The sequence below is a fragment of the Tetranychus urticae genome, chromosome 1 (assembly GCF_039701765.1).
Source record: "Tetranychus urticae isolate SD_2017Ah chromosome 1, NJAU_TeUrti_SD_1.0, whole genome shotgun sequence".
NCBI lineage: Eukaryota > Metazoa > Arthropoda > Arachnida > Trombidiformes > Tetranychidae > Tetranychus > Tetranychus urticae.
The window spans coordinates 30,795,785-30,821,311 of NC_142958.1; the positions used below are offsets into that span (position 1 = coordinate 30,795,785).

Here is a 25,527-nt window from a genome sequence, read left to right on the forward strand (position 1 = left end):
ACAGTACTTTTATTAGTAAGTAAATTGACTTTTGATAGCTGCCCATCATATTATTGATAACCTATCAAATAAAAGTCTGTAAAATATAATAAATGTTTATTGTGATTTTTACTTTAAATATTAGTGTAAGTAAATGTTAAAATAAAAATTTCGATTATTCGTCGATTGAATCAACCAACAATTTTTATGTTTAATCTTGCAAGGCGATACTCGTAAAATTACCTGGATGAATTAAGCATTCAAGAATTATAATGTCACAGCCTTTTTTGGATAATCTTGAATCAACACAAAAACTGATGGAATAAAATTAAATGGTTGTTATTACAGAATTAAAGTGAATTTTTCATGACTTTTGCACATTTATTTCTAGAGTATTCATTATACACAAAAAGATACAAATATCCAGTGGAAATATTCAATTACTCAGAAGTGGACGAAAGATGATCGAGAAACCATAACATAGTATTCACTGACATATCTAAATAATGCGCTTCTTTGCTTAAGCTATGATTGTCTTCATAAACCAAACATTTTGCTTCAATCTGGCGTGCTTTTAATCCATAATAGTAATTTAATCCTTGGCTCATTGAAACTCGCTTGTCTTTAGTACCTAGACACATTAGAACTGGAGTTTTTACTTTGTCGATATGAAAAATAGGAGACTTAAGCAATAACTCTTTCAATAATTCTGGTGTTGGTTTAGTATTCAATGGGTAAATGCTTAGATCACCAAGTCCCTCGACAAGATGCCAATCAGGAATATCAGAAGTACCAAATCCACTGGCAAGATCTGTAACTGGGTTTCGAGCGCTACAAGCTTTAAATCCAAAATTACTATGTTGTCCAATTAAATGGGTAACTAGAAATCCACCGTGACTTCCACCGAGAAGGAAAACTTGTTTTGGATCAATCTGTGATTTTTCGATGTAATATTTTAGTACATGAATGCAATCTTCGACATCAGTTGTTCCAACTTTATCACACAGAAACTTTTCATGAGCAGAGTTGATGCCAGTTGATCCACGGTAATTGACCAAAATTAATTTAAAGCCAGCTTCAACCATGGCTGCAACTGTACTGAGGTATGACGCCTCAAAATGTGAATGAGGCCCTCCATGGGGAAGTAAAATAGCTGCACTTGGTTTATCCATCAGCTCTTTTGGGCTTATGTAAACAGATGTAACAATTTGTTTATCATTAGTTGAAGGGTCAATTTTTTCTAAGATATCACATCGATATTCCATATCATCTATTCTAACTTCATAGTTTGGATCGATAGGGATTAAGGCAAGTTGATTATCGTTGTGTTTTAGTTTACCTATTTGTAAATTATTTCCACGATTAGGTTCGGAAATTTTTAAAACAACCAAATCATCCAACAGTGACAAAACTGAAACCACTTTACCAGGTAGAGCAATGCGTTTATTTAAACCTGTCTCACAATTGATATGAAATAGATGAGTTCTGTAACCCATGCTGGCCTCCACTATGATGCTTTTATTATCAGATAACCAACATGGATTTGGTAAATACAGGCAATAAAGAGTTTTGATTTCCGTAGGATCCTCAATTTCATTGGGTAACAAGCTATCAGTATTGCTTAAAGTTCTTGTTGTAGAATCTTCCAAATTCAAAACTACCAATGAAGATGCTTGGAAATGTGGTCCTGATGGTGGATTACAAAGAAAAACAATTTTCTTGGAATCATAACTGACTCTTGGACTTCTGAGTGCAATGCTGTTATTTTTTCCATAAATGCAAACAGGCTCTGATTCAGGATCTCTCAAGTCACATTTATATAGACATGACTTTCGGATAGGACAAAATATGAGTCCTAATCGACGAGATTCCTCCATTATACCAACAAAACCAATTGTTTTATCATCTATCCAAAAGGCTTCACTGCATGAGACTCCGGGAACTTCGATCGTTCTTATTCTATAATCATCTTTGCGGTCAACAATACAAACAATCGGATTATAGGTGCCTTCAAGTTGTTCCCCCCAATCCTCTTTTAACAAGTATTCTTCTCCTTGACCACTTGGTTTTATATTTTCATCCAAATCACTCTTTGATTCATCATTATTGTCTTTATTCTTTTTCGATTCCTCAAAAAATCCAGACGTTGTTTTGTATTTATCGGCAATAAACATTAACTGTGATCCTTCTGGAGACCAACTCATTTTACCAAAAGTTGGTGAACAATGTATTTTACCGAAAGACTTATCTTTATCTCCATTAAGAGTTTTAATCTTTCCCTTTTTTGTCCAAAATTCAATAACTTGACTGCTTTTCTTGTCTTTTCCAATTTTTTCACGCACGACAGCTTTCCATTGATTGTCAAGCGAGGTAACTGAAATTAATTCCTCACTTACATCTTGTAGATTATTCAAGGCAATAACTTTATCTACGTTTCCATCATCTTGCAAATTAACCATGTATTCAGTGAAAAAATTCACTTTTTCAATGGACTCAAAGTCTGTATGACTCCAATCAACACGAAGTTTATATGATTTTGGTAGCAAACTGTTGGATGATAGCGTGGCTTTTGCAGCATTCGGATGCAAGCCATATTTTTTAAATATCTCAGTTAGGCTTTTGATCACTGAAGAATTTGATGAAGCTTTGCCTTTGATACCTCGACATAAATCAATCAAACGATTTGTAGTTGACATTTCAATCTAATCAGAAATAAGAAAGAACGAGAAAAAAAATTAAATGTCTTAATGACCAACAAGTTGAACCAACATACCTTGAGATGAGCGATTATAACAAAATTATTGTTTTATCGATGATTCCAATGATATATCGATTTGTAGAAAACTCCAAGCACACCCGCCGCCATGAGGCGTCTAAGCCGGTCACTACTCAATCAACCGGCTAGCTTCAGAATCTAGAATTTTTTTATAAGTTCAATACAATCAATGAATTTTATCATATTAAAATTTTGAACCTCATACACAGTATACTCTGATTCGAGCTAATTACATTGGTTTATTGCAAATGGAGGGATAAGCTTGAAGGAATAGAAATTTTTAATTAAATAATTAACTTAATATGTTTTGTATCTAATTTTAAATAAAGTTTTTAGTCGTTCAAGATACTTTTCCATGAGCAATTTCACGACATAAATTTTTGACACTAGAGCATCAAACTTTTACTGATTTGATTTATCAAATTAGCGAAGCATTTTTTTAATCTCAATAATCATTACCAATTCAAAAAATTCCGAGCAAAACTTGAATATTGGAAAATTTTCTGTCAGTTACAATCAAAATTTGCTATTGCAGGTGTTGATTTTAAAAAGCAATTATCGTGAATGTGAATGATTTAAAATTTAAAGGTCTACCTGAGAGATTTAAATTTCTGAAAATCCGGTATTTTTCTGGTTAGTTAACCAGATTACCTAGTCTCCATCTACAGAAAAAAAAGTAAACTTCCAGATGTTTTGTTTTGGTTCACAAATCACAGAGCGAGCCGAGTAAAGAGTATAACATAGATTTAAAGTGACAGATTCTTTGGTTGTGGTTCTTCCCCTTCTTCATCAGATTTGTAACAATTAATTTGTAATTATTGTGTTCCTTGTTTATTTAATTTATTTAATTTATTTATATTTTCACTTTGATCTCTTCTGATGTAAGAAATCAAATCCGCTTCATCTTCTATCTCTCTTTTTCTCTTTCTCTCTCTCTCTCTTCCTTTCTTCCTCTTTTTCTATTGGTCATTGTTTCCTCTTTCTTCTTTCATCAACGGTTTAGACTTTTAACTCAACACCATATCCAATGGCAAATATCAAAAACTGTAGGCCAAAAAGATATGCTGCTCAACGTGCTCAGGTTAGTAATATTTTTTCAATCATTATCACAATTATCATCAATTTGATAATTTCATGCTACTTAAATTTCACATATTTTAAATATCCCTTGTTACCTTGTCATGCTTCCGGGCGTTCTCATCTTTTGCCATGTCTTGATATCTTTCTATTTTGTATTTTTTATTTGTTATTTTTTCTAGACTTTCTTTGGTCAAGATCAAACTAGTGCTCTTTTTTACAAAGAACAAAATGACTTAAAGAAAGCATTAAGAAGATCTCTTATTGAAGCTCGCCGTGCTGCTAGTAGAGCTGACAGAGTTGAAAGTGATTCTAAATATGTTGATGATGGGGACACTGTTGAGAAGGAATCGGACCAATCGGATCAAGCAAGACCAAAACGATATGCTGCATTACGGGCTCAGGTAAGATTATCTTTTATTTCCTTCAACTATGTGTCTTTTCATCACTGTGATTGTTTCAACGTCATAATGGAAAACAATTGATTTGGCATATCGACAGATTACAAACAATTGATATTCACACATATCATGATGAATACTTTCTCTATTTTATCGTCTGATTTCAATTTTCTTTCTATTTCTTTCACTCTAGATTCTATTCTCTCAAGAACAGACCAGCGTTCTTTTTTATAAAGAGCAAAATGATTTGAAGAAAGCATTGAGAAAATCTCTTCTCGAAGCTAAACGTGCAGCTAATAGAGCGGATAGAAGTGATGGCAGTAACAAATATGTTAATGGTGTTTATAAGGTCGATAAAAGCAGATCTGAAGATTCGGAAAGCCATGAGCATCCTGATGATGACCAACATAGTAATAAAGATTCTCAATCTAACGATTCAACCAGTAGTAAATCTAAAAAGCTTAAAATCCACGCTCAAAGAAAATTTGCTTCTAGTTCGGTTAATAATATTGCAGCATCAAGTCCAGTAAAATCTGCCTCGAAAAATTATAATACTGTTGCTGAGCTTTTCCCCCGACATCGACCTTCCACTGAAGACTTCTTGACGTTTCTGTGCTTCAGATCAACCAAACTTTTGCCACCAATCAATGGTAGTTATAATTGCACCGACTAGTTTTATTCGAAAATTAATTTACCAGCTGTCTAATATTTTCCATTCATCAAATCGATCAAATAACTATCTTTAATTAATTTTTTAATCTATGCCTATCAATTGTTTTATACAATATCCAACATCCTTCAACCGGAGTGAAAGTTTATAGTAAACATTTCAATTGTAAAATAATTAAACTTGGTTGATTCATCAAATCTGATCAAATTTAAATTATAATATGCAGATGTCTTGAATGGCAAAAGAAGAAAATTAAATTTAAACACGATTAGTGAGAATCAATGACTGAATTAGAGAGTCAAATTCTGTATCTAACTCAAACTGCCCCAATGTTGACAATAATAATGTATAGTTAATTGTCTATTTGCTGTTTTTGGATTTACCTGGAGATGGATATTGGTTGGATTAGTGGATCCAATTCTAATTAATGGACAATTTGGTTCATACAAACAATTATATTGTACTGGTTGGATTAATGTGGAGGTGAACCCATACAATCAAATACCTGTTGAATAACTTAAATTTTGGTTGATTGTGATTTCACGAGCCTATGTTACAATGCTGGTCAATAGGTTTTCATACTTTGTGTTACTTTTGTTTCCCCGTTTTGGTTAATTTATTTGTTTATTGTTCAATTTAACTTCAATTATTTTTTTAATTATATTCTCATTTAGTTCAATTGGGATTTCATTTCAAAGGATTGATTTTTTCGCCACATATTTCATATAAGTCATCAACAATATTTTTACATCAACTATGAATCCAATTGGTTGTGGATCACTTTGAAATTGATTGAATCTTTCAATCTTTCTAAATTAAATTAATATGCAAAAAATAAAGCCAGTCATTTAAATATAATGAATTTAGTGGCCTGGAAAGTCATCTTTACCATTGCCAGTAACGGAATGGATGTGGTGCAAAAAAAGTCAATCCTTCGAGATAAATTCCTTTTTCAATTATCTATTTAATTTGATGTCTACATTTTAAATTATTTGTATCAAAATTAAACTGCAGTTAATACATTTTTCTACACTCAATTGTGTGTCTATTTTAAATTAATCTTCCAAAAGATTCATGCAAAATGAAAAACAATAACAAAATCATCTGTTGGAAAAGGGGAAAGATGAAGAATACTGTTGTCAAAAATTAACCAGTCTGGAGAAGCGGCCTATTCAAAATAAGTGAAATTCAATAAAAATTCATTTCGCTCTTTGAATTAATAATATCAACAGAAATTCAACAGAAATTAATAAATCTGTATATCAATAAAATCTGAACAAAATCTTGACATTATATATTGAAGACCGATATTCACAAAATAATTGTCAGTAAAACAAAATTGCAATGAGGAGTGGAGGTTATCATTTTGATTTCAAAAAATCCCATTCCATGCATTCGTCAGATAAATGCATTGATTTCCATGGAAATTATTCCATGGCACAATAATCGTTTATTATGAAATTCAGATAATCATTTTGGTTCAATAGATCAAAAGTAAACGACGGTCTCTATCCATAACATAGCAATTCATAATTTCTGATGAGTGTTTAATTACATGTTAGGTCTTAAAATTTTGATTGTTCATTTCTATGGGATTTAACAGGATCGATGATTAGTCGAAATGTTGATTTACAATTTTTAATTTGATGGCGATATTCCCGAAATGCAGTTAAATGATAATCTCCAAGATGAAACGAATCAGTTTTAGTTACTTAACTCTTGGGTTTATTTGTTATCAATTGAATTCAAAATCTGAGATTGGCTGTTCGTCTGATTCATAACAACATGGAATGTTGGCAATTCTGGACTTGGCGAACGATGAACTTGCAGATGGCGACACTTAAAATTAACTTACCTGTGACCATTTTTTGTTAACTTAACCCTGACCACTAGAGTACTCTATGATACTCTTATTGTTTATTTTGCCGCTTCTTTGCCATTTTCTTTTGCTTTCAACAAAACACTCTTCTGCTTTTTTTGAGTTATTTTTTGACAAATTGTTTAATCATTTTTTAGTCAATTTTGTTTATTATATTCAACCTGTGACCCTGTGATTTGCTTCTCAGAAATACAATGTTTCAGGAAAATTCAGAGCCTCAGCAGTGCTGTCAATGCCGAGACGCACCATCATCTTCTCATTCATTGAATCAACCTGGACAGACGACTCATATTTTACGATTTGTTAAAATTCATAAAGCTGACCCAGTATTGGGTTTACCTTGCAAGAACCCCAGTTGTACTGTACCATCGTCAGAACAAATACCTGATTTTAAACTAATAGCGGATAAACTTATTGACCCGATACAAGCTAAAGATTGGCACACTTCGGTACCAATGGAGCTTCGTAATCATCTGGTGCAAAAAATAGTTCAAGCCCTAATCTCAAATCCTGATCCATCGACTTTAAGTGATAATCGCATGGTAACATTGATAGAATATGCTTGTAATGGTGAAGGAAACATATATCAGGAGGCGGATTCCAGAGATGAATATTATCAGCTGCTAGGTGAAGAAATTTATAAGATTCAAAAAAAATGACTGTTGCTGAGCTTTTCCCTCGACATCCACCTTCTACTGAAGACTTTCTGTTATCCAGATAAATCAAACTTTTGCCAACAATCAATGGTAGTAATAATGGCACCGACTTGTTCATTAGAAAATGAATTTACCTTCTGTCTAATATTTCCCACTCATCAAATTGCTCAAATAACTATCTTTAATTAGTTTATCAATCTATGCCTATCAACTTTTCTATATAATTTCAAAGATACTTCAACCGGAGTGAAAGTTTCTAGCTAATATGGTTTAAACGTAAATCCTAAAATAATCAAACTCGTTTGATTCATCAAATCTCATCAAATATTATATGCAGATAATATAATATGAATATGTCTTGGATGGCCATGGAAGAAATTTACCTCGATTATTAAGAATCAATGACTGAATTAGAGAGTCAAATTCTGTATCAAACTAAAACTGCCCCACTGGATCACTTTCACTCTATTTAATTTATTGTATGCATTTGAATTATTTTTTTCAAAATTAAACTGCAGTTAATGCATTTTTATACACTTAATTCTGTGTCTATTTCAATTTCATCTGCCAAAAGATTTGTGTAAAATGAAAAACAATATTTGAAATGAGTAGTTCTATAAGTATGATGGTTTAAAAGCATGATACACACGAATGATTGAGCTAATAGAGATAGATACGAGTACAGGTCAAAAGTTATAAGACATGTATCTGCAATCAAGTTCAACAATTTGATTCTGTAATTACACTAATGAGATAGAAAATTAAAATGAAAAGCTTCACTTAATAACAAGATCATCTGTTGGAAAAGTGGAAACATGAAGAATGCTGTCAAAAATTAACCAGTCTGGAGAAGCGGCCTATTCAAAATAAGTGAAATTCAATAAAAATATATTTTCACCCATTAATAATAACAACAGAAATTAATAAATCTGTATATCAATAAAATCTGAACAAAATCTTGAAATTATATATTGAAGACCGATATTCACAAAATGATTGTCAGTAAAACAAAAGTGCAATGAGGAGTGGAGGTTATCATTTTGATTTCAAAAAATCCCATTCCATGCATTTGTCAGATAAATCCATTGATTTGCATGAAAATAATTCTTGGCACTATAATCGTTTATTATGAAATTCAGATAATCATTTTGGTTTAATGTATCAAATATATTTGATTATTTCTGTTGATAACTTACATGTTATGTCTTAACATTTGGGTTCATCATCATGTTCATTTCTATGGGATTTAACAGGATCGATGATTAGTCGAAATGTTGATGATTTACAATTTTTAATTTGATTGCGATATTCTCGAAATGCAGTTAAATGATAATCTCCAGATGAAACGAATCAGTTTTAGTTACTTAACTCTTTGGGTTTGTTTTGTTGATCCATTGAATTTAAAATCTGAGTTTGGCTGTTTATCTGATTCATAACAACATGGAATGTTGAAATTCTGAACTTGCGTTCTTTTTATGAATATGTTTCTCCATGAAATCGATAACCAGTTGATTTCTGGTGTTAGTAGAGGTCAGGATATTTCTGGTACTTCAAAGTTAACCTGTGTTTGTTTTGCTCAACGACTCCGAACTGTTAATCAACTTCGTACTGTCAAATTAAATCAACCAACATGTTATTCAAACACTTGATTGCAACAATAATTTTATTATTTAATTCAAATATTTAAATTAGCGGTAATGGCTGAAAGAAAGTCAGAAATAACGCAAAGCTTTAACAATTGAGTTATTAGGAAGCGTTTGCTTACTCTTAAAACATAACACAGCTAGTGATTAAGGTTCATTGGGAATAAACACCGAGTGTCGCTAAATTATTAGGAGATAATTCAAAATTGAAATTGGCAATTCATTCTGATTGAAATAATCAAATGAAAACTGGCTTGCATAGAATCAATTACCGTGAGAATTGAGGAATACATTCGCTTAACCAATTTCGTAGGCCATTATCAAGAATCTAATTGTTTAGCTTATAATTGTTAGATCGGTTACAATTTTCTTTGATTGATATTATCTTTAATTATGGAAAGACAGACTTGAAAATGGGTTGAAAAGTGAATCTTGACACTAGATTTTGATCTGCAAATGTAGAGATTGTTGAGAGTAAGATTACAATCTGGTATTTTGGTTAGTGATTGTTTAATTAACATAGTGCGCAAAATGGCCGACAATTAGCATCTAATTGTCATTTAAGGATTGACCAAATTTTTCTCCAAGTAAACAAAAATTGAAGTTGTCAAGGATAATCCGTTAATGCACTGCCAATGGGAAAAGAAAGATAGAACAATTCAAATTTTTAGTAAATTTTAACTCATTTGTTTCTCTTCTTTCAATAGATTAGGGACACTTACTGTTTATTTTGCCTCTTCTTTGCCATTTTCTTTTGCTTACAACAAACACTCTTCTGCTTTTTTTGAGTTATTTTTTGACAAATTATTTAATTATTTATTCGTTAATTTTGTGTAATATATTCAACCTGTTACCCTGTGTTTTAATTTAATTGACATTCAATGGATTATAGTAATAAAAATAGAAATCCTAATTTTAATAGATATTTCTTCAGCTACAACTATGTAAATGGATGTCGAGGTAAGCCAATTTGATTTCTTATCAATCCTTATCAACCAAATGACTCACTTTCACTGCTATTTCAACGTTTAAAGTGTTATTTTACTGGGCCAACGTTACCAGAAGAAAAACCTGTTCCTCGAATATGCTTAATTATTTGGTCTAATTGTTAATCAGTTCGGTTAACCATTGGCACTTTGTTGAATTTTCTGTGAATCTTTGGTTATTTTCTAGAGACATTTCTGGAGTTAGCATTTTGCGCGAATCTTTTAGCGTTTTTGTTTTGCTTATTGCTATATTGTCAATGGTTTTGGTGGTGGTGAATATTTTTTGATCTAGTTAATTATCTGCACTCAATTTAGTCATCTGTCATTTTTTTTATTTATTAGGAAATGATAAAGTTTAGGGGAAAAGTTTGATTTATCTGTAAAGTTTCAATTTTCTCATTTCTTTGATTGTTCTCATCCTAATGAGTTAACTTATTTGCATAATTGCTAATCTTTTTTGCAGTTGATCAAATCTATGTTCTTTATTAGTTTATATTTTCCTTTAATTATCAATTTTTGATTAAATGCGTCATTATTCTTTACCATGCAGTTGAATGGGAATTATTTTGAGGTTTGAAAGTTCACAATTAGTTGATGGTCCCTGCGACGCCATTTGTATCCACTCTCTTTCTTTTGGTCTCTTTCTCTCTCTTAAAACATTTATGTTTTGCCTGTAAAATGTACACTTTTGATTTAATAGTTCATTTATTTGTGGAACTTTATAATTATTATTTTGTTTAAATGAATTAATTTTAGTTTGATCAATCTTATGATGTAATGTAAAGTATGAAAGATAAGAAAAAAGTGCGATGTATAGTGTATAAGAAAGGGGTTTTTCTTCTGTGAGCATCAGCAAAGTAAAAAGAGAGAGACTTTTCTTACTCCATCTATCTCTCTTTCTCTCTTTCTATTTCTCTTTCTTTCGTTCTCTCTCCTAACTCTCTAGTCTTAGAGAGAGGGGAGACAATGGCCTCCAGTTCATCTTCGGCCAGTCCAACATGTACAGTGTCAACATCTTTTTCAGTTGTTGGTTCATCAGGGGCTGGTAATATGACAAGCGGTGTCGGTGGGGGCAATGGTATGCCCGGATCAGGACCACCGCCCAATAAAAGGATTAAATTAAGTGATTCTACTGATTCTCTACCTGGTCCAAGTGATTCACAACTATGGGAACTGGAAAGCAATCTACCTGATGAGCTAGCCTCAGCACCATCCTCATCTTCAAACGCTCCAAGCGCCTATGACTCTTTAACCAACAATGGTTCATTGCTGGCCACAAATGTTACTCTGATAAACTCTAATATTCCCATGTCCCATATAGGTATATCATCTTCGGCGAATGTTGTAAATACTACTTCTGTAACCTCAAATGTCACCAGTTTACCGCCACCATCTCAACTTCAGACCCAACAAACACCGCAACAACAGCCTAATCCACAACAGCAACAAACGTCACTGCCGGCTCAAAATCATCAACAATTGTCACAACTTCTCCAAGCCAAGACCCAGTCACCCAATGTATCAGTACAACAACAGAAGTTAATCCCTACCACCATTCAGCCTCAAATGATCGGTGGAATGGTGCCGGGATCACGTCCAGTTCTTCAAAATCAACTTAGATACACGAATCCTCCAAATATCCAACAGCAACCTCCTCAGCAGCAACAAACCCATATGCAATTGTTGTCACCACAGTATATGCCTCATCAAAACTTTGGCTCATCACTGTACTCGTATGTTTCAATTTTTCTTTGTTTTTCTCTGCATATTTGTCACATCTTTTTGTGAACATAATTTCTAATTTTTTGCATTCTCTATCATTACTTACACGAATTGTTATCACAATTTCTAACCGATTTTCTTTTTGTTTATTTCAGTGACAACCAAAAGCAGCAGCAAGTTCAGCAGCCTCAACAGCAGCCAGGGCAGGCTAGAATGCCTCAGCAGCAAGGTCCATTTAGATACACTCCACCACCATCTTCTCAGTCATTAAATCAACCTGGACCTCAGTTGCTTCAGGCTCAACCACAGAACTCTCCACAAGCTGTTGGTCAATTGACGTCTGCACCACAATCTAATCAACCTGGACATTCATCTGAAGCTGAGAAAAGGAAACTTATTCAACAGCAATTAGTTTTACTTCTTCATGCTCATAAGTGTCAAAGGAGGGAACAAGAACAACAAAATGGGACCGGTGGTCAACAGAGATCCTGTGCTCTGCCTCACTGTCGTACCATGAAAAATGTACTTAACCATATGACCGGTTGTACAGCGGGTAAGCATCATTCCCATTCCATCCTTTTGTCAATCTGATTTACTAGTAAACAAACTTTATTAATTCTTTATCTTCTTTATTTTTGTTCATCTAGGTAAACAATGTAATGTTTCTCATTGTGCAAGCTCTAGGCAAATTATATCTCATTGGAAAAATTGTACTCGTCCTGATTGTCCTGTTTGTTTGCCGTTAAAACAAGCCTCTGATCGCAGGCAGCAACAACAACAAGTTGCCACCTTGTTATTAAATCAGCCTTTACCTAATCCGCAACAGGCTCAAATAGTAAGTTGATACATTGTTATCGTTATCGTGACTATTAATATTCAATTCTCTTTTTTTCTTATTCAGCCAAACTCCCAACTTCCCAATGCTCAGACGCCTCAACCGCAATCACAGCCTCAGCCTCCTCCTCCGACTCAGTTTTCACAACAGCCTCAAAATGTTGACTTTCAAAAAGCTTACATAGCATTGGGTCTACCTTTCAATAATCCCAGTAGTACTTCACCACCGTCAGGACAAATCACTGGAAGAATACCTGGTTTTCCACCAATAACGGATCAGCTTCTTGACCCGAGGCAAGCTAAAGATTGGCACACTTCGGTACCAATGGAGCTTCGTAATCATCTGGTGCAAAAAATAGTACAAGCCATCATCCCAACACCTGACCCATCGACTTTCAAAGATAGTCGCATGGTAACATTCATAGGATATGCTCGTAAAGTTGAAGGGGACATGTATGAGAAAGCTAATTCCAGAGAAGAATATTATCATCTGCTAGCTGAAAAAATTTATAAGATGCAAAAAGAGTTAGAGGATAAAAGGCAAAAGAGGAAAGAACAGAAAGCTGCTGCTGCACAAAATTCAGGCCAAGATGTAAATGCCTTGCAGATTAATCCTAATCAAATAAACGCAAATAGACCGCCACAACAAATGTTAGCGCAGCAACCTCTTCAGCCTCAAACACCTAATGCTGGACCACCAACACCTCAATCTATCAGTCAACAACAACCAACACAACCACCTAGACCTAGACTTAATTTATCTGGCGCTCCGCCAAATGTCTCATTACAATCACCATCTAGATTTCCCTCTCAATCTAATCAATTGCCTCCAGGTTCATATTTTATTTCACCTCCTGGTCCACAAGCTCAAGCTACATCTCAAATACAGATTAGGTCGAATTCTAATGGTAATTTCATTACCAATTCTAATACTGGTAATACTTTACAAGGAATGCTTCAACAACAGCCCACAACACCTCAACCTCTCACATCGACAGCGACACCACCTCCACCTCGGTGTGCCTCTGTACCAACTTCAACACCCCAAGCTTTAACCAATCAAACCCTCCAATCTCACCAAAATAGAATGTCAAGAGATGAGATTGAGAGTTCTATGCCAGTACGTACTATTCTTATTGTCATTTTTTTATTTTACTCGTGTTTAACTTCCCCTGACATTTATCTTTTAACTTTCATTTTCACATTTTAATAATTTTAATGTATTTCTATTATAAACAGACTCCTCAACCATCTCTTCAGAATACATCACAACCAACACAGCAACCGGGACAACAGTCTATGGTAGACTTGCAGGTCAGTATTAGCTAAACTTCAGAATTTGTTTCGGTTTAGATTTTTACTTAACATTTATTCTCGATTTTTAATCTCACAGAATCAACAACAGCTCAGTAGGCCTCCATCTCAAATGCAACCCATTGAACAACAAGTTGTGATAAAAAGTGAACCAATAGATGATGTGTTATCAACAAGTTCATTATCATCAACAACTAATGGAATAACATCTAGTTCTGTTGTGAAACAAGAGGCCGTATCCACGTGTGATGACAGTATACCTTCACTTATGAAAATGGAAACTAGTGTGTCAACAGTTTCTAATAGTATTAAACCCGAAGTTAAGAAAGAAGAATCTGAAGACTCTATTTCAACAACAACAGATCAAAAGCCAATAAACTCTGTCTCAACACCATGTGAAAAAAGTGAAATTGATGTTAAGCAACCAATAACTACAACATCTACACCGTCCGCTATTTCATCAACAATATCCAAAAGTACCTCAGGGCCGAGACAAAGAAAGGTTTTCAAACCTGACGAATTAAGACAAGCTCTGATGCCTACTCTAGAAAAACTTTATCGACAGGACCCTGAATCACTTCCATTCCGACAACCAGTGGATCCTACTTTGTTACAAATACCTGATTATTTTGACATAATTAAGAAACCTATGGACCTATCCACAATTAAGAGGAAACTTGATACAGGTAAATTAAATTAATGCATTCATAATTTGGCAAATTCTAATATCTTTGGGTTTTAAATATATTCAGGTCAGTACCAAGATCCATGGCAGTATGTAGATGACGTTTGGCTGATGTTTGATAATGCATGGCTTTACAACAAAAAGACATCCAGAGTGTATAGATATTGTACAAGGGTAAGTTAAACACTTGGTCACTATTGCTTTCAACAATTTGCAAATCTCCACTTCTTTTCTAATGTTAAATATTTTCTTTATTTCAGTTATCCGAAGTGTTTGAACAAGAAATAGACCCTGTCATGCAAAGTTTAGGTTACTGTTGTGGTAGAAAACATGTTTTCCATCCTCAAGTTCTCTGCTGCTATGGTAAACAGTTATGTACAATTCCTAGAGATGCTAAATATATGAATTATCAAAATAGGTATGTGTTAGTTTTACGTTTCCATTTCGGTACTTTTTTTGTTACCTTTCGAGATCTGTTTTATCTAACTTGACTCTTATTCGATTTTTCAGGATAACTTATTGTTTAAAATGTTTCCAAGAAATTCCTGGTGATACGGTTACAATAGGCGATGGTTTAGGTCCTGATAATACTGTGTCTGGTACACAAACCATTCCCAAGAACCAATTTGTTGAATGTAAAAATGACCATATTGACCTGGAACCTTTCGTGGAGTGTAAAGAATGTGCACGTAAATTACACCAAATCTGTGTTTTGCATATTGACCAAATTTGGCCTGAAGGATTTGTTTGTGATGGTTGCCTTAAAGCAAAGGGCAAAAAGAAGAAAGAAAATAAATTCAGTGCTAAAAGACTACCCCAATCGAAACTAGGCTCCTATATCGAGAATCGTGTTAATACATTTTTAAGGAAAAAAGAAACAGGGGCTGGTGAGGTATCCATAAGAGTTGTCTCGAGTTCTGAGAAAATAGTGGAAGTTAAATCTTTAATGAAACAAAAGTAAGTCTCTTTTTTTCGATTCCTGTTCTTTAACAACTGTAACTAACTTTTTTGCATTTCCTCAATTTAGGTACGCATTTAAATATAACGAGCCTGGTAATGAATTACCTAGTACGTTTCCTTATCGCGCCAAGGCTTTATTTGCCTTCGAAGATTTTAATGGTGTAGATGTATGTTTCTTTGGTATGCATGTTCAAGAATACGGCTCTGATGCTGGTCCTCCGAATTCAAGGTTTGTATTCAGAGTTTCTTTTTTTTCACTTCATGCCAAATGTTATTAATTTATACGAAACAATATTTCTAATTTATTTTTAATTTTTCTAATTACAGGCGTGTATATATAGCTTATCTTGATTCGGTTCATTTCTTCTCGCCTAAGCAATATAGAACTGCTGTTTACCATGAAATTCTATTAGGTTATCTTGATTACACTAAACAATTAGGGTACACAATGGCTCATATTTGGGCATGTCCTCCTTCTGAAGGAGATGATTATATCTTCCATTGTCATCCACCTGAACAGAAAATTCCTAAACCAAAAAGATTGCAAGAATGGTATAAGAAAATGTTAGACAAAGGAATAATCGAAAGAATCGTGCTTGATTATAAAGACATTTTAAAGCAGGCTTCCGAAGATGGTCTTAAGTCAGCCACAGATTTACCTTATTTTGAAGGTGATTTTTGGCCTAATGTCATCGAGGAATCCATCAAAGAGATCGAAATGGAGTTACAAAAACAGCAAATACAAAGTTCGCAAAAAATTACACCATTAATTATGCCTCCGGCAGAACCATCAACTCCTCAACAAGATAGTATTTTTAATAATTCAGGAAATCCTACTGATGACGAGTCAATGGGTAAGATATCAGTCGATTTATTCAATTTTGAAATTGATTCGTCTTTATTAGAACGTCTTTTTTCATAAATCTTATCTTTTTCCTATAGATACGATGAGTGAATGTGGCGACAAGGCTGATGGAAACTGCAGTAAACCTTCTGATATTTTAAGCCTTAATTCTAAAAATTCAAATAGTAAAGACGGTTGTAATAATCAAATAAAGCAACAGAAGAAATCTGGAGGTAGCAAAAAATCAAATAAAAAACAAAAACAAAGGAAAAATAATGTGCATTCAAGACATAAAAGTGGAAGCAATCAACTTGCAGTTGTACAGGTATGTAAAAATTTTAAAGTTAATTAGTTTTTTTTCTATTGGAAATCATCTTTAACCCGCTCTTCATTAATTGCTCTCACAGACAAATTCCAGCCTTCAATGGGAACAAGAGTTGACAAATAAGATCTATCAAACTATGGAGAAGCATAAAGAAGTTTTCTTCGTTATTCGTCTCCACTCAACGCAATCTGCTGCCAGTTTGCCTCCTATTAATGATCCTGATCAATCTTTAAATTGTGATTTAATGGATGGTAGAGATGCATTTCTCACCATGGCCCGTGAGAAACATTATGAATTTTCAACTCTTAGAAGGGCCAAATTTTCCACCATGGCATTACTTTATGAACTTCATAACAGTGGTATGATTGTTATAAACTTTAATTTGCGATTGGTATCAATTAACTTGAATTTTTTCTCTTTTTTAGGCAATGGTGGATTTGTGTATACTTGTAATAAATGTAAAAGACATGTTGTTGAGACTCGATATCATTGTACCGAATGTGACGACTTTGACCTCTGTGTTACCTGTTACAATAGTGAAGGCCATAATCACAAAATGGAAAAACTTGGATTTGGTGATCTCGTTGGTGGTGTTGATGGCGACGGTGCTGTTGCCGGTAAGTTATCTTTTTACATTTTAAATTCTATTCCTGATATAACTCAAGAAACATTTTTCATTGTTTTAATCATTCAATCTAACTTATTTCAGGAGCAGTTGTTGCCGGTGGATCTGGAGAGCTTGATAACCATGGAGATGGTACAAGTGGATCCACTGTCACTTCCCCTGGTGAATCTAGACGTCTGTCCATCCAAAGATGTATTCAGAGCTTGGTCCATGCTTGTCAATGTCGTGACGCTAATTGTAGATTACCCTCATGTCACAAGATGAAAAGAGTTGTACAGCACGCTAAAAGTTGTAAGCGAAAAACTAATCAATCTGGTCCACCAATGTCCCAAGGAGGGGGTGCAACAGGCTGCCCAATTTGTAAACAGCTTATCGCTCTTTGTTGTTATCACGCGAAACATTGCAATGAACAAAAATGTCCAGTTCCTTATTGCTTAAATATCAAACATAAATTAAGACAACAGCAATTACAACAGAAACTACAACAACACCAAATCTTAAGGAGAAGAATAGCAACAATGACTAGTATTTCTCAATCAGCTCAGCCTGCTGCTCAAACACATGATTACAGTCCTTCACCAGTGCAAACACCGGTAAGTTTTGTCTTATTGATACCTGAAATTTTCTGAGAGTTTTTATTATAACATTGTTCTAATACTTTTTTATGTTTTTCAAATTATAGCAGCAACATTACATGAAACCTGCAACTGTTACACCTCCACCTGTAGGTGCTCTTCAAGCTGTACAGCAAGTACAGGCAGCGGTTGCTCGTCAACAGCAACAGCAACAACACCAACCACCGCCTCAGCCAAAAGTCATGTCTCAACAAAATCCTTACGGTAAAGGAAAGCCTATGATACCATATCAACAGCAATCTGTGCCTCAAGGTAAGTTTTTAATATAATTTTTTTTGCATTAATTTTATTAAATGATTGATTTGATTTAATGCTCGTTTTTCATCTTTTCAGGCTCTCAACCTCAACCGCCGAGACCACACATGGGAATGCAGCCTCATCCACCACAACAACAACAAATGCATCCTCAGCAGCTTCTGCAACAACAACAGCAAAAGCAACGAATGCTTCTGGCCCAACAACAGCAACAGCAGCAGCAACAACAACAGCAGCAGCAACAGCAACAACAACAACAACAGGCGCAACAACAACAACAGCAGCAACAACAGCAACCACCGCAACCGCAGCAACAACTCCAGTCACAACCAATGCCACAACAGATCCAAATGCAGCAAGTTCAGCCTGGACAAATAATTCAAGCTAATAATCAGCAATGGTATCAACAACCACAGCCTCCCCAACAATCTAGATATATAAGAGTACCTCAAAATATCCCTATGGCTTCCGCGGCTAATGTAAGTTTATTCTAGATTCTTATTTGAAGAGTTCGGAAATTTACTATCTTATTCTATTTGAATTTAATTTTCTTCTGGCGTAGTAAATATGTTATAACAAGAAAACTTGATTACCTATAGTTCAGAGCGCGCAATTTCCAATGATTCAAATAGTATCACAGTAATTTCTCGGTTAACGCATAAAACGTCAAAAACTCTGTAATTGGCGGGACAGCTTACAGCGCATTTAATTGAAACGGGCATGTGTCAGGCATGACTCGCATTTTTCAAGTTTTATAATAAGCAAGAAATTACTGTAATCAAAGAAAAATCATTTCAATTTTTTACAATATTTTGTCATTACTTTTTCAGACTCAACCTGGTGGTAAGCCCACACAAATGATGTCTCAACAACAACCTCAGGTCTTAAGACAGCAAATGCCTGTTTCTTCTGGAGTACAGATTCCTCAACAAGTGATGCAAGGAATGGGTGAACAACAGACACGGCAAGCACAAAAAATGTCGATACCACAGCAAGTAAGTTTAACAGTCATTATTGCACCATTTAAGTTTATTTCCTCGAAGAATGTTATGAAATAACTGTTTTCACTTTTTATTTTTCAGTTTCAAATGCAAGGGCAACAAATGAATCAATCCGGGTCAGGAGGAGTTAGTACTCAATCGCAATCTCAACAACCAATGAACAATGTGATGCAACAGTTGATCACCATGTTAAAATCTCCATCATCTCAATCGCAACAGCAACAAGTGATACACATACTTCAATCTAATCCTAAATTAATGGCTGCCTTTTTAAAACAAAGAAGTGCGACTCATCAGAATCAGGGCCAAAACCAAGCTCAGAATCAAATATTCCAACAGTAAGTATAAGAAAAAATGATTTTATTTGTGTTTGTATTTATTTTTAACAAATTATTTTCATTATTTTTTCGCAGAATTAACGCCAACCCTCAACAACCACAACAAGGCCCCTCTCCACAACAACAACAGCAAGTACAGCAACAACAGGTACAGCAGCAGCAACAACAACAGGTACAACAACAGCAAGTACAACAACAGGTACAACAACAAGTACAACAACAACAAGTACAGCAGCAGCAACAACAGCAGCAGCAGCAACAACAACAACAAATGCAACCACAGCAGCAACAAATTCAACAACAACAGTTGCAGCAGCAGCAAGCACCACAGCAACAACAACTTCAGATGCAACAAGTGCAACCTGGTCAGCATATTCAAACGGGTAACCAACAGTGGTATCAACAGCCACAACCTCCGCAGCAAACTAGATTTGTTAGAGTACCTCAAAATATTCCTATGGCTTCCTCGCCTAATGTAAGTATCGCCATTTGTGAAATTAATTTTATTGAATTTTCAGATTCCTAATTTTATTTTATTTTTCAATTTTTTCGTATTAGACTCAACCCGGAGGAAAGCCGCAACAAATGATGTCCCAGCAGACTCAACAGCAAGTCCTTAGACAACAATTAAACAATTAAACTATAATCAATCTATCATCTAACTATTATCAATCAACTATTATCAAAAATTAACAATTATCTTAAACAATTACCAAATTGATCATTGTGTTTCATTAAATGGTGAATACATTAAATTTGAAGACTTCAAATGGCTTGCACGTTTACGCTAGTTAAAGAAACTTGGACAACTATTTCGACAGAAATAATGTTTTAACTAGCGCAAGTATTTGTAACATACATATGTATCATTAATACTAATATTGAAATAATCAGAAATCATTTTATCGCCTCAGCTTCACAATTCATTTAAAGATATTTCTTGCATTTCCACAATCAATCTCATTTAAATTTTAAAATTGTTTTAACTACATATTATGCAAATAAACAACCCAAATCGAAATTAGTCTCGTATATTGAGAATCGTGTTTTACAATTTAATCAGCATTTGAGAATTCTTTATACCCAATCATCCATGTAATTTTGCATCAAAACATAGATCTTTTCTGGAACACGTCAAAGGTGCTTATGTGATAGCAAAGTTTCTAAGTCCGTTTGGTTCCAATAGACGCGTCAATCATTATTAAAATTTAGACTATTGTTAAATATTGAGACAATTTCATTTATAAGCATAATTTATTGAATAGTTGATTGAAGTTATTCAATATTGAATTTACAGCACTAATCAACAGCAGTCTAATTGTATGTTAGTTTCTTGAATTGAAGATATTCAAATTTCTTAACTTATCCTCGCGTCCGAACATAAATATCTTCAATGGCTTAACATACAATTAAAACCTTGTGACAACCTTTAATAAATTGACTAAGAAACTGTATTTGCACCGAAGTATTATCCATAAGCCATTGTTGCAGTTGAACATGGATGATCCATTTGTTAAGAACATGTATCAAAAAATAGATTAACCAATGAAAACAATGCTCAAGTTGTAATTTCCATTCATTAAAGGTTTGTGATGATGATTTTAAAAGATATTGTGAGAGATGCCCAAGTTATAATAGATATAGATTTGAGAAGATAAAATAATCATTTGGCGATGACTTCAACAAATGTCCGATTTTCTAAAGATGAACGAAAAAGGCAAGAAAGGGAGATTCATCAAATACTATGTACATGATCTACACCAAGTTTATAGAAACATTAATGGTTTAGAATTTAAAATCAGCCATATATCAATAAATGTTGATATTAACCAAGTAAATCTTCATCGTTAACACTTTGAGCCAAATATTCTTTATATAAAGTGTATCGTCGAGGTTTAATCCTGCTAAGAATATATTCTTTTCTTTTGATCAAATCATTACGAGTTTTTCGGTCCAAACTAGGAACAAATTTGGCTGTGTAAAGGCCCATTCCAAGGAATATCAATGAGGTAAGAATTATACCAATATGGACATAAAAATGATACTCATGAGGAAGAGTTTTCCATAAATCACCAATAGGTTGAAGTATATTTTCTAGAAGTAGCACTACACTTTCCCCGGTCAATTGTTTGATGGATGAAAATAATGTTAAACTTTTACCTTCTCTTAAGATTATTAGAAAAGGTAAGAAAAGAGAAATGAGAAGAAAAGCAGACGATTTAATCCGAGCATGTAAATTTTTGGATTTTTTCTCGTCATCATCAGCAATCTTCTTGTCAATTAGATTGATTATTCGGTCACAATCTTTCTCTAAAGTGTTCAAAGAGTGTTGCACAGTGTAGTTAATGGTTTTCTCAATTTGTTCATGAATATCGTCAATTTGATTGATACAGTTAGTTGGCCTCATGATTCGTGAGTCAGGTATATAAATAGTAGCCATCTGAAAGCCAGTTTTATTCAGACCAGGACGTTTACATAGCTCTTGGACAATCTGCATCATAACTTTTTGACGATCTGATTCTTCTCCCGCCTCATCAGCCTTTGAAAGGTAAAGTTTTATTTTCTCAGTATTTAAAGCATTTAGCTTCTGAACAACATCTAGAGTACGACGACACAAGGCTTGGCCGATAGGATCAAAAAATACAAATATTAGATCAGCAATACCACCTAACCATTGGATAGCCTTGTCAACATCATAAGGATAGTACATATCACCATCTACCAAACCTGGCGTATCAATAAAAGTAACACAGTTGAATCTGTTTGCCAGTGAAGGTGAAATTTCGGTTGAAAGGTAATCCGAGAGACCTTTGATGTTCTCTAAGGCTTTAAAGTGAGGGTGAAGGTGAAGTGTTGCTTTTCCAGTTAGGGATTCTCTTTTCTTTCCATTGGTTATAAAAGTGAATCCTTGAGTTTCAATAGCAACACCAGTTTTCTGTATCCTATCACCAACATACCAATTGATAAAGCTACTTTTACCTGCTGAATGATTGCCAATTAACATGACCATTATTTTACGACGAGGAGCTAGCAAGCTAAGCCCCAATAAACGGCCAGTTTTGATTAACCCATAATCACCTTCAACATAGAGACTGTGACATTCTTTTAAAATATTAGCATTAGCTGGTGTGTTGGAAGATGATGCAGATGAAGATGTTGATTCATTTATTACCTTTCCTGATTGTTTGTCACCATTAACCATTTTTAAATATATTACAGACAAATAAACACTTGTTTAATTAAAATTAACCACAAAAATAAAGGTGAACTAAATTAAAAGAGAAGAAATAAATTAAGAAATAACTGAACAGAAAGAAAGGAAAACAATGCGGTAACAATATGTTGGAAACACAAACAGAGAAAACCTGACAAAATAAAATGGTCTCTCTTATATCATATGTTGCCTGAAGCTTAATTTCGGTCTTCAAAGACAAAGAAGAATGGTTTCAGTATTTTTACCGTCAGATCACTCATAAAAATGTAATACTTATTCACAAAAGCCAATTCATTGTGAAAATGATCTCATTAATTGTAAAACAGCTAAATTGTGATCCACAGCCAAATAATACTGGCATAATACTTTTTTTAGATTTTGAATAAACAAAACCCAATTTGTGACTGTGAAGATAACCTACTAAACCTGTCATTAGAAATTCACTGAACAATAGGCCTGATAGTAAATACAAATGGACCTAAATGCATTATTTGAGTGTTAAAATTGTCTTAATTACCTTAATCTATTTGTATTGAATCAGAGACTGCAAATTGAGCAAAGAGTAACTCTCTCTTAAATTGCGACTTTTTAATTAATTTTTAAACATAATATATTGTGTGTACTTGTTGACTTAGAGTTGAAATAAGAACGAATCTCAAACTTACTTTCAGATAGATCTGACAATAAGTGAATATTACTGAATTTTATTCATGTTTGGCTCTCTTGGAATTCAAATGTTTGTTTTTTATTCATCTGCAAATTGTAAATTGTACTTTAATAAAACACCAAGTGATTGCAAAGTTTTAAAGATACACTATAAGCTTCATTACCGACTATTAAGTTTTATACAATGGTCATGTTTTGAAATATTGTTATTAGTACGACATTAATTTGGTCTGAATTTGACTTTCTCAAATAAAGTACATTTGGAGCTCTCATTGGACTAAGCTTTTAATTAACAGGAGGTTACTCCCGTGTGCCAGAAAAAGTCCATTGATTGTATTCCTTGATGTTGCCCATTTCCTGAAACGTGAAAATATTTTAAGTTAACAAAAAGATTAAAAACATCGATGTTTGCTCTTGGTAATCGATAATCGCTACAGTCAGAAAATATCGATAACTATCGATTTTATCGATAAAATCGCCCAGCATATTTTTAAGCATTAAGCACGAAGTTACTAAAGAAATTATTAAAGTTATTGAAGAAAAATCATTTTTCTTTTTTACAATTTTTTGTCATTACTTTTTTAGAATCAACCTGGTGGTAAGCCCAACATATGTCTCAACATCAACAACGTGATATGTCTCAACAACAACCACAGGACTCAAGACAGCAAATGCCTGTTTCTTCTGGAGTACAGATTTCCCAACAAGCATTCTCCATGCAAGACATGGGTGAAGAAAAGACACGGAAATCAAGAAGAATATCGACATCACATCTAGTAAGTTCAACAGTCATCATTGCACTAATTTAGTTTATTTCCCCGAAAAATGTTATGAAGTAATTGTTTTCACTTTTTTATTTTTCAGTTACAAACGCAAGAACAACAAATGAATCAATCCGAGTTGAGAGGAGTTGATACTCCATTGCAACCTCAACAAACAATGAACAATGTGCTGCAGCAGTTGATCACCATGTATGAATCTGCAACATCTCAAACGGAACAGATGCAAGTGTTACACTTCCTTGCATCTAATCCTTTACTAATGCAAGCCTATTTAAGAGCTCAGACTGATCAGATTCAGGGCCAAATCCGAGCTCAGAGACAAATCCAACAGTAAGTATAAGAAAAAATGGTTTTGTTTGTGTTTTAACAAATCATTTTCATTATTTTCGCAGAATTAACGCCAACCCTCAACGGCCACAACAACAACAACAGGTACAGCAACAGCAACAGCTACAGCAACAGCAACAGCAACAACAGCAACAGCAACAACAGCAACAGCAACAGCAACAGCAACAGCAACAGCAACAGCAACAGCAACAGCAACAGCAACAACAGCAACAGCAACAGCAACAACAGCAACAGCAACAACAGCAACAGCAACAACAACAATAACGAGTTGAAATTTCAGGGAAATTTCGGTTGAAAGATAAAGTTGAATCTGTTTGCCAGTGAAGGTGAAATTTCGGTTGAAAGATAATCCGAGAGACCTTTGATGTTCTCTAAGGCTTTAAAGTGAGGGTGAAGGTGAAGTGTTGCTTTTCCAGTTAGGGATTCTCTTTTCTTTCCATTTGTTATAAAAGTGAATCCTTGAGTTTCAATAGCAACACCAGTTTTCTGTATCCTATCACCAACATACCAATTGATAAAGCTACTTTTACCCGCTGAATGATTGCCAATTAACATGACCATTATTTTACGACGAGGAGCTAGCAAGCTAAGCCCCAATAAGATGATGGAAGATGATGCAGATGAAGATGTTGATGCTGATTCATTTATTACCTTTCCGATTGTTTGTCACCATTAACTATTTTTAAATATATTACAGAAAAATAAACACTTGTTTAATTAAAATTAACCACAAATTGAACTAAATTAAAAGAGAAGAAATAAATCAAGAAATAACTTAACAGAAATCAAGTAAAACAATGCGGAACAATATGTTGGACAACAACACAAAAAGAGCCTGGACCTAAATGCATTATTTGAGTGTTAAAATTGTCTTAATTACCTTGATCTAGTAATATTGAATCATAGTTTGAA

General features: G+C 33.9%; 5 protein-coding genes across 6 annotated transcripts; 3 read left to right on the forward strand and 2 right to left on the reverse strand.

Annotated features, from left to right (window-relative positions):
* Positions 1-329: 329 nt before the first annotated feature.
* On the reverse strand, positions 330-2,882 carry LOC107362082 (acylamino-acid-releasing enzyme-like). Its single transcript, XM_015929085.3, has 2 exons — positions 2,753-2,882; positions 330-2,681 (listed from the first exon to the last, which is right to left on the reverse strand). The coding sequence occupies exon 2, from the start codon at positions 2,673-2,675 to the stop codon at positions 420-422; it is 2,256 nt and encodes a 751-aa protein (XP_015784571.2). The 5' UTR covers positions 2,676-2,681; positions 2,753-2,882; the 3' UTR covers positions 330-419.
* Positions 2,883-3,471: 589 nt separating this feature from the next.
* LOC107362099 (uncharacterized) lies at positions 3,472-5,940 on the forward strand. The gene is made up of 3 exons (XM_015929106.2): positions 3,472-3,836; positions 4,015-4,236; positions 4,427-5,940. The coding sequence occupies exons 1-3, from the start codon at positions 3,783-3,785 to the stop codon at positions 4,904-4,906; spliced, it is 756 nt and encodes a 251-aa protein (XP_015784592.1). The 5' UTR covers positions 3,472-3,782; the 3' UTR covers positions 4,907-5,940.
* A 3,826-nt stretch (positions 5,941-9,766) lies between these two features.
* Positions 9,767-20,626, forward strand: LOC107361596 (histone lysine acetyltransferase CREBBP). Of its 2 annotated transcripts, none has more exons than XM_015928430.3 (22): positions 9,767-10,041; positions 11,014-11,800; positions 11,945-12,342; positions 12,437-12,624; positions 12,691-13,743; positions 13,863-13,937; positions 14,017-14,623; positions 14,690-14,796; positions 14,883-15,040; positions 15,133-15,579; positions 15,650-15,811; positions 15,910-16,436; positions 16,525-16,751; positions 16,834-17,110; positions 17,177-17,368; positions 17,461-17,969; positions 18,059-18,263; positions 18,345-18,745; positions 19,097-19,261; positions 19,349-19,605; positions 19,681-20,080; positions 20,164-20,626. In XM_015928430.3, the coding sequence occupies exons 1-22, from the start codon at positions 9,963-9,965 to the stop codon at positions 20,242-20,244; spliced, it is 7,302 nt and encodes a 2,433-aa protein (XP_015783916.2). In that variant the 5' UTR covers positions 9,767-9,962; the 3' UTR covers positions 20,245-20,626. The 2 variants fall into 2 exon arrangements, with proteins under 2 accessions (XP_015783916.2, XP_015783917.2); XM_015928431.3 differs by having other exon boundaries at positions 18,062-18,263.
* Positions 20,627-20,840: 214 nt separating this feature from the next.
* Positions 20,841-23,444, reverse strand: LOC107361601 (uncharacterized). The gene has a single exon (XM_015928436.3). It carries the CDS (start codon positions 22,805-22,807, stop codon positions 21,431-21,433), a length of 1,377 nt encoding a protein of 458 aa, XP_015783922.2. The 5' UTR covers positions 22,808-23,444; the 3' UTR covers positions 20,841-21,430.
* A 532-nt stretch (positions 23,445-23,976) lies between these two features.
* Positions 23,977-25,342, forward strand: LOC107361606 (uncharacterized). The gene is made up of 3 exons (XM_015928443.3): positions 23,977-24,261; positions 24,350-24,597; positions 24,660-25,342. The coding sequence occupies exons 1-3, from the start codon at positions 24,097-24,099 to the stop codon at positions 24,877-24,879; spliced, it is 633 nt and encodes a 210-aa protein (XP_015783929.2). The 5' UTR covers positions 23,977-24,096; the 3' UTR covers positions 24,880-25,342.
* Positions 25,343-25,527: the final 185 nt, after the last annotated feature.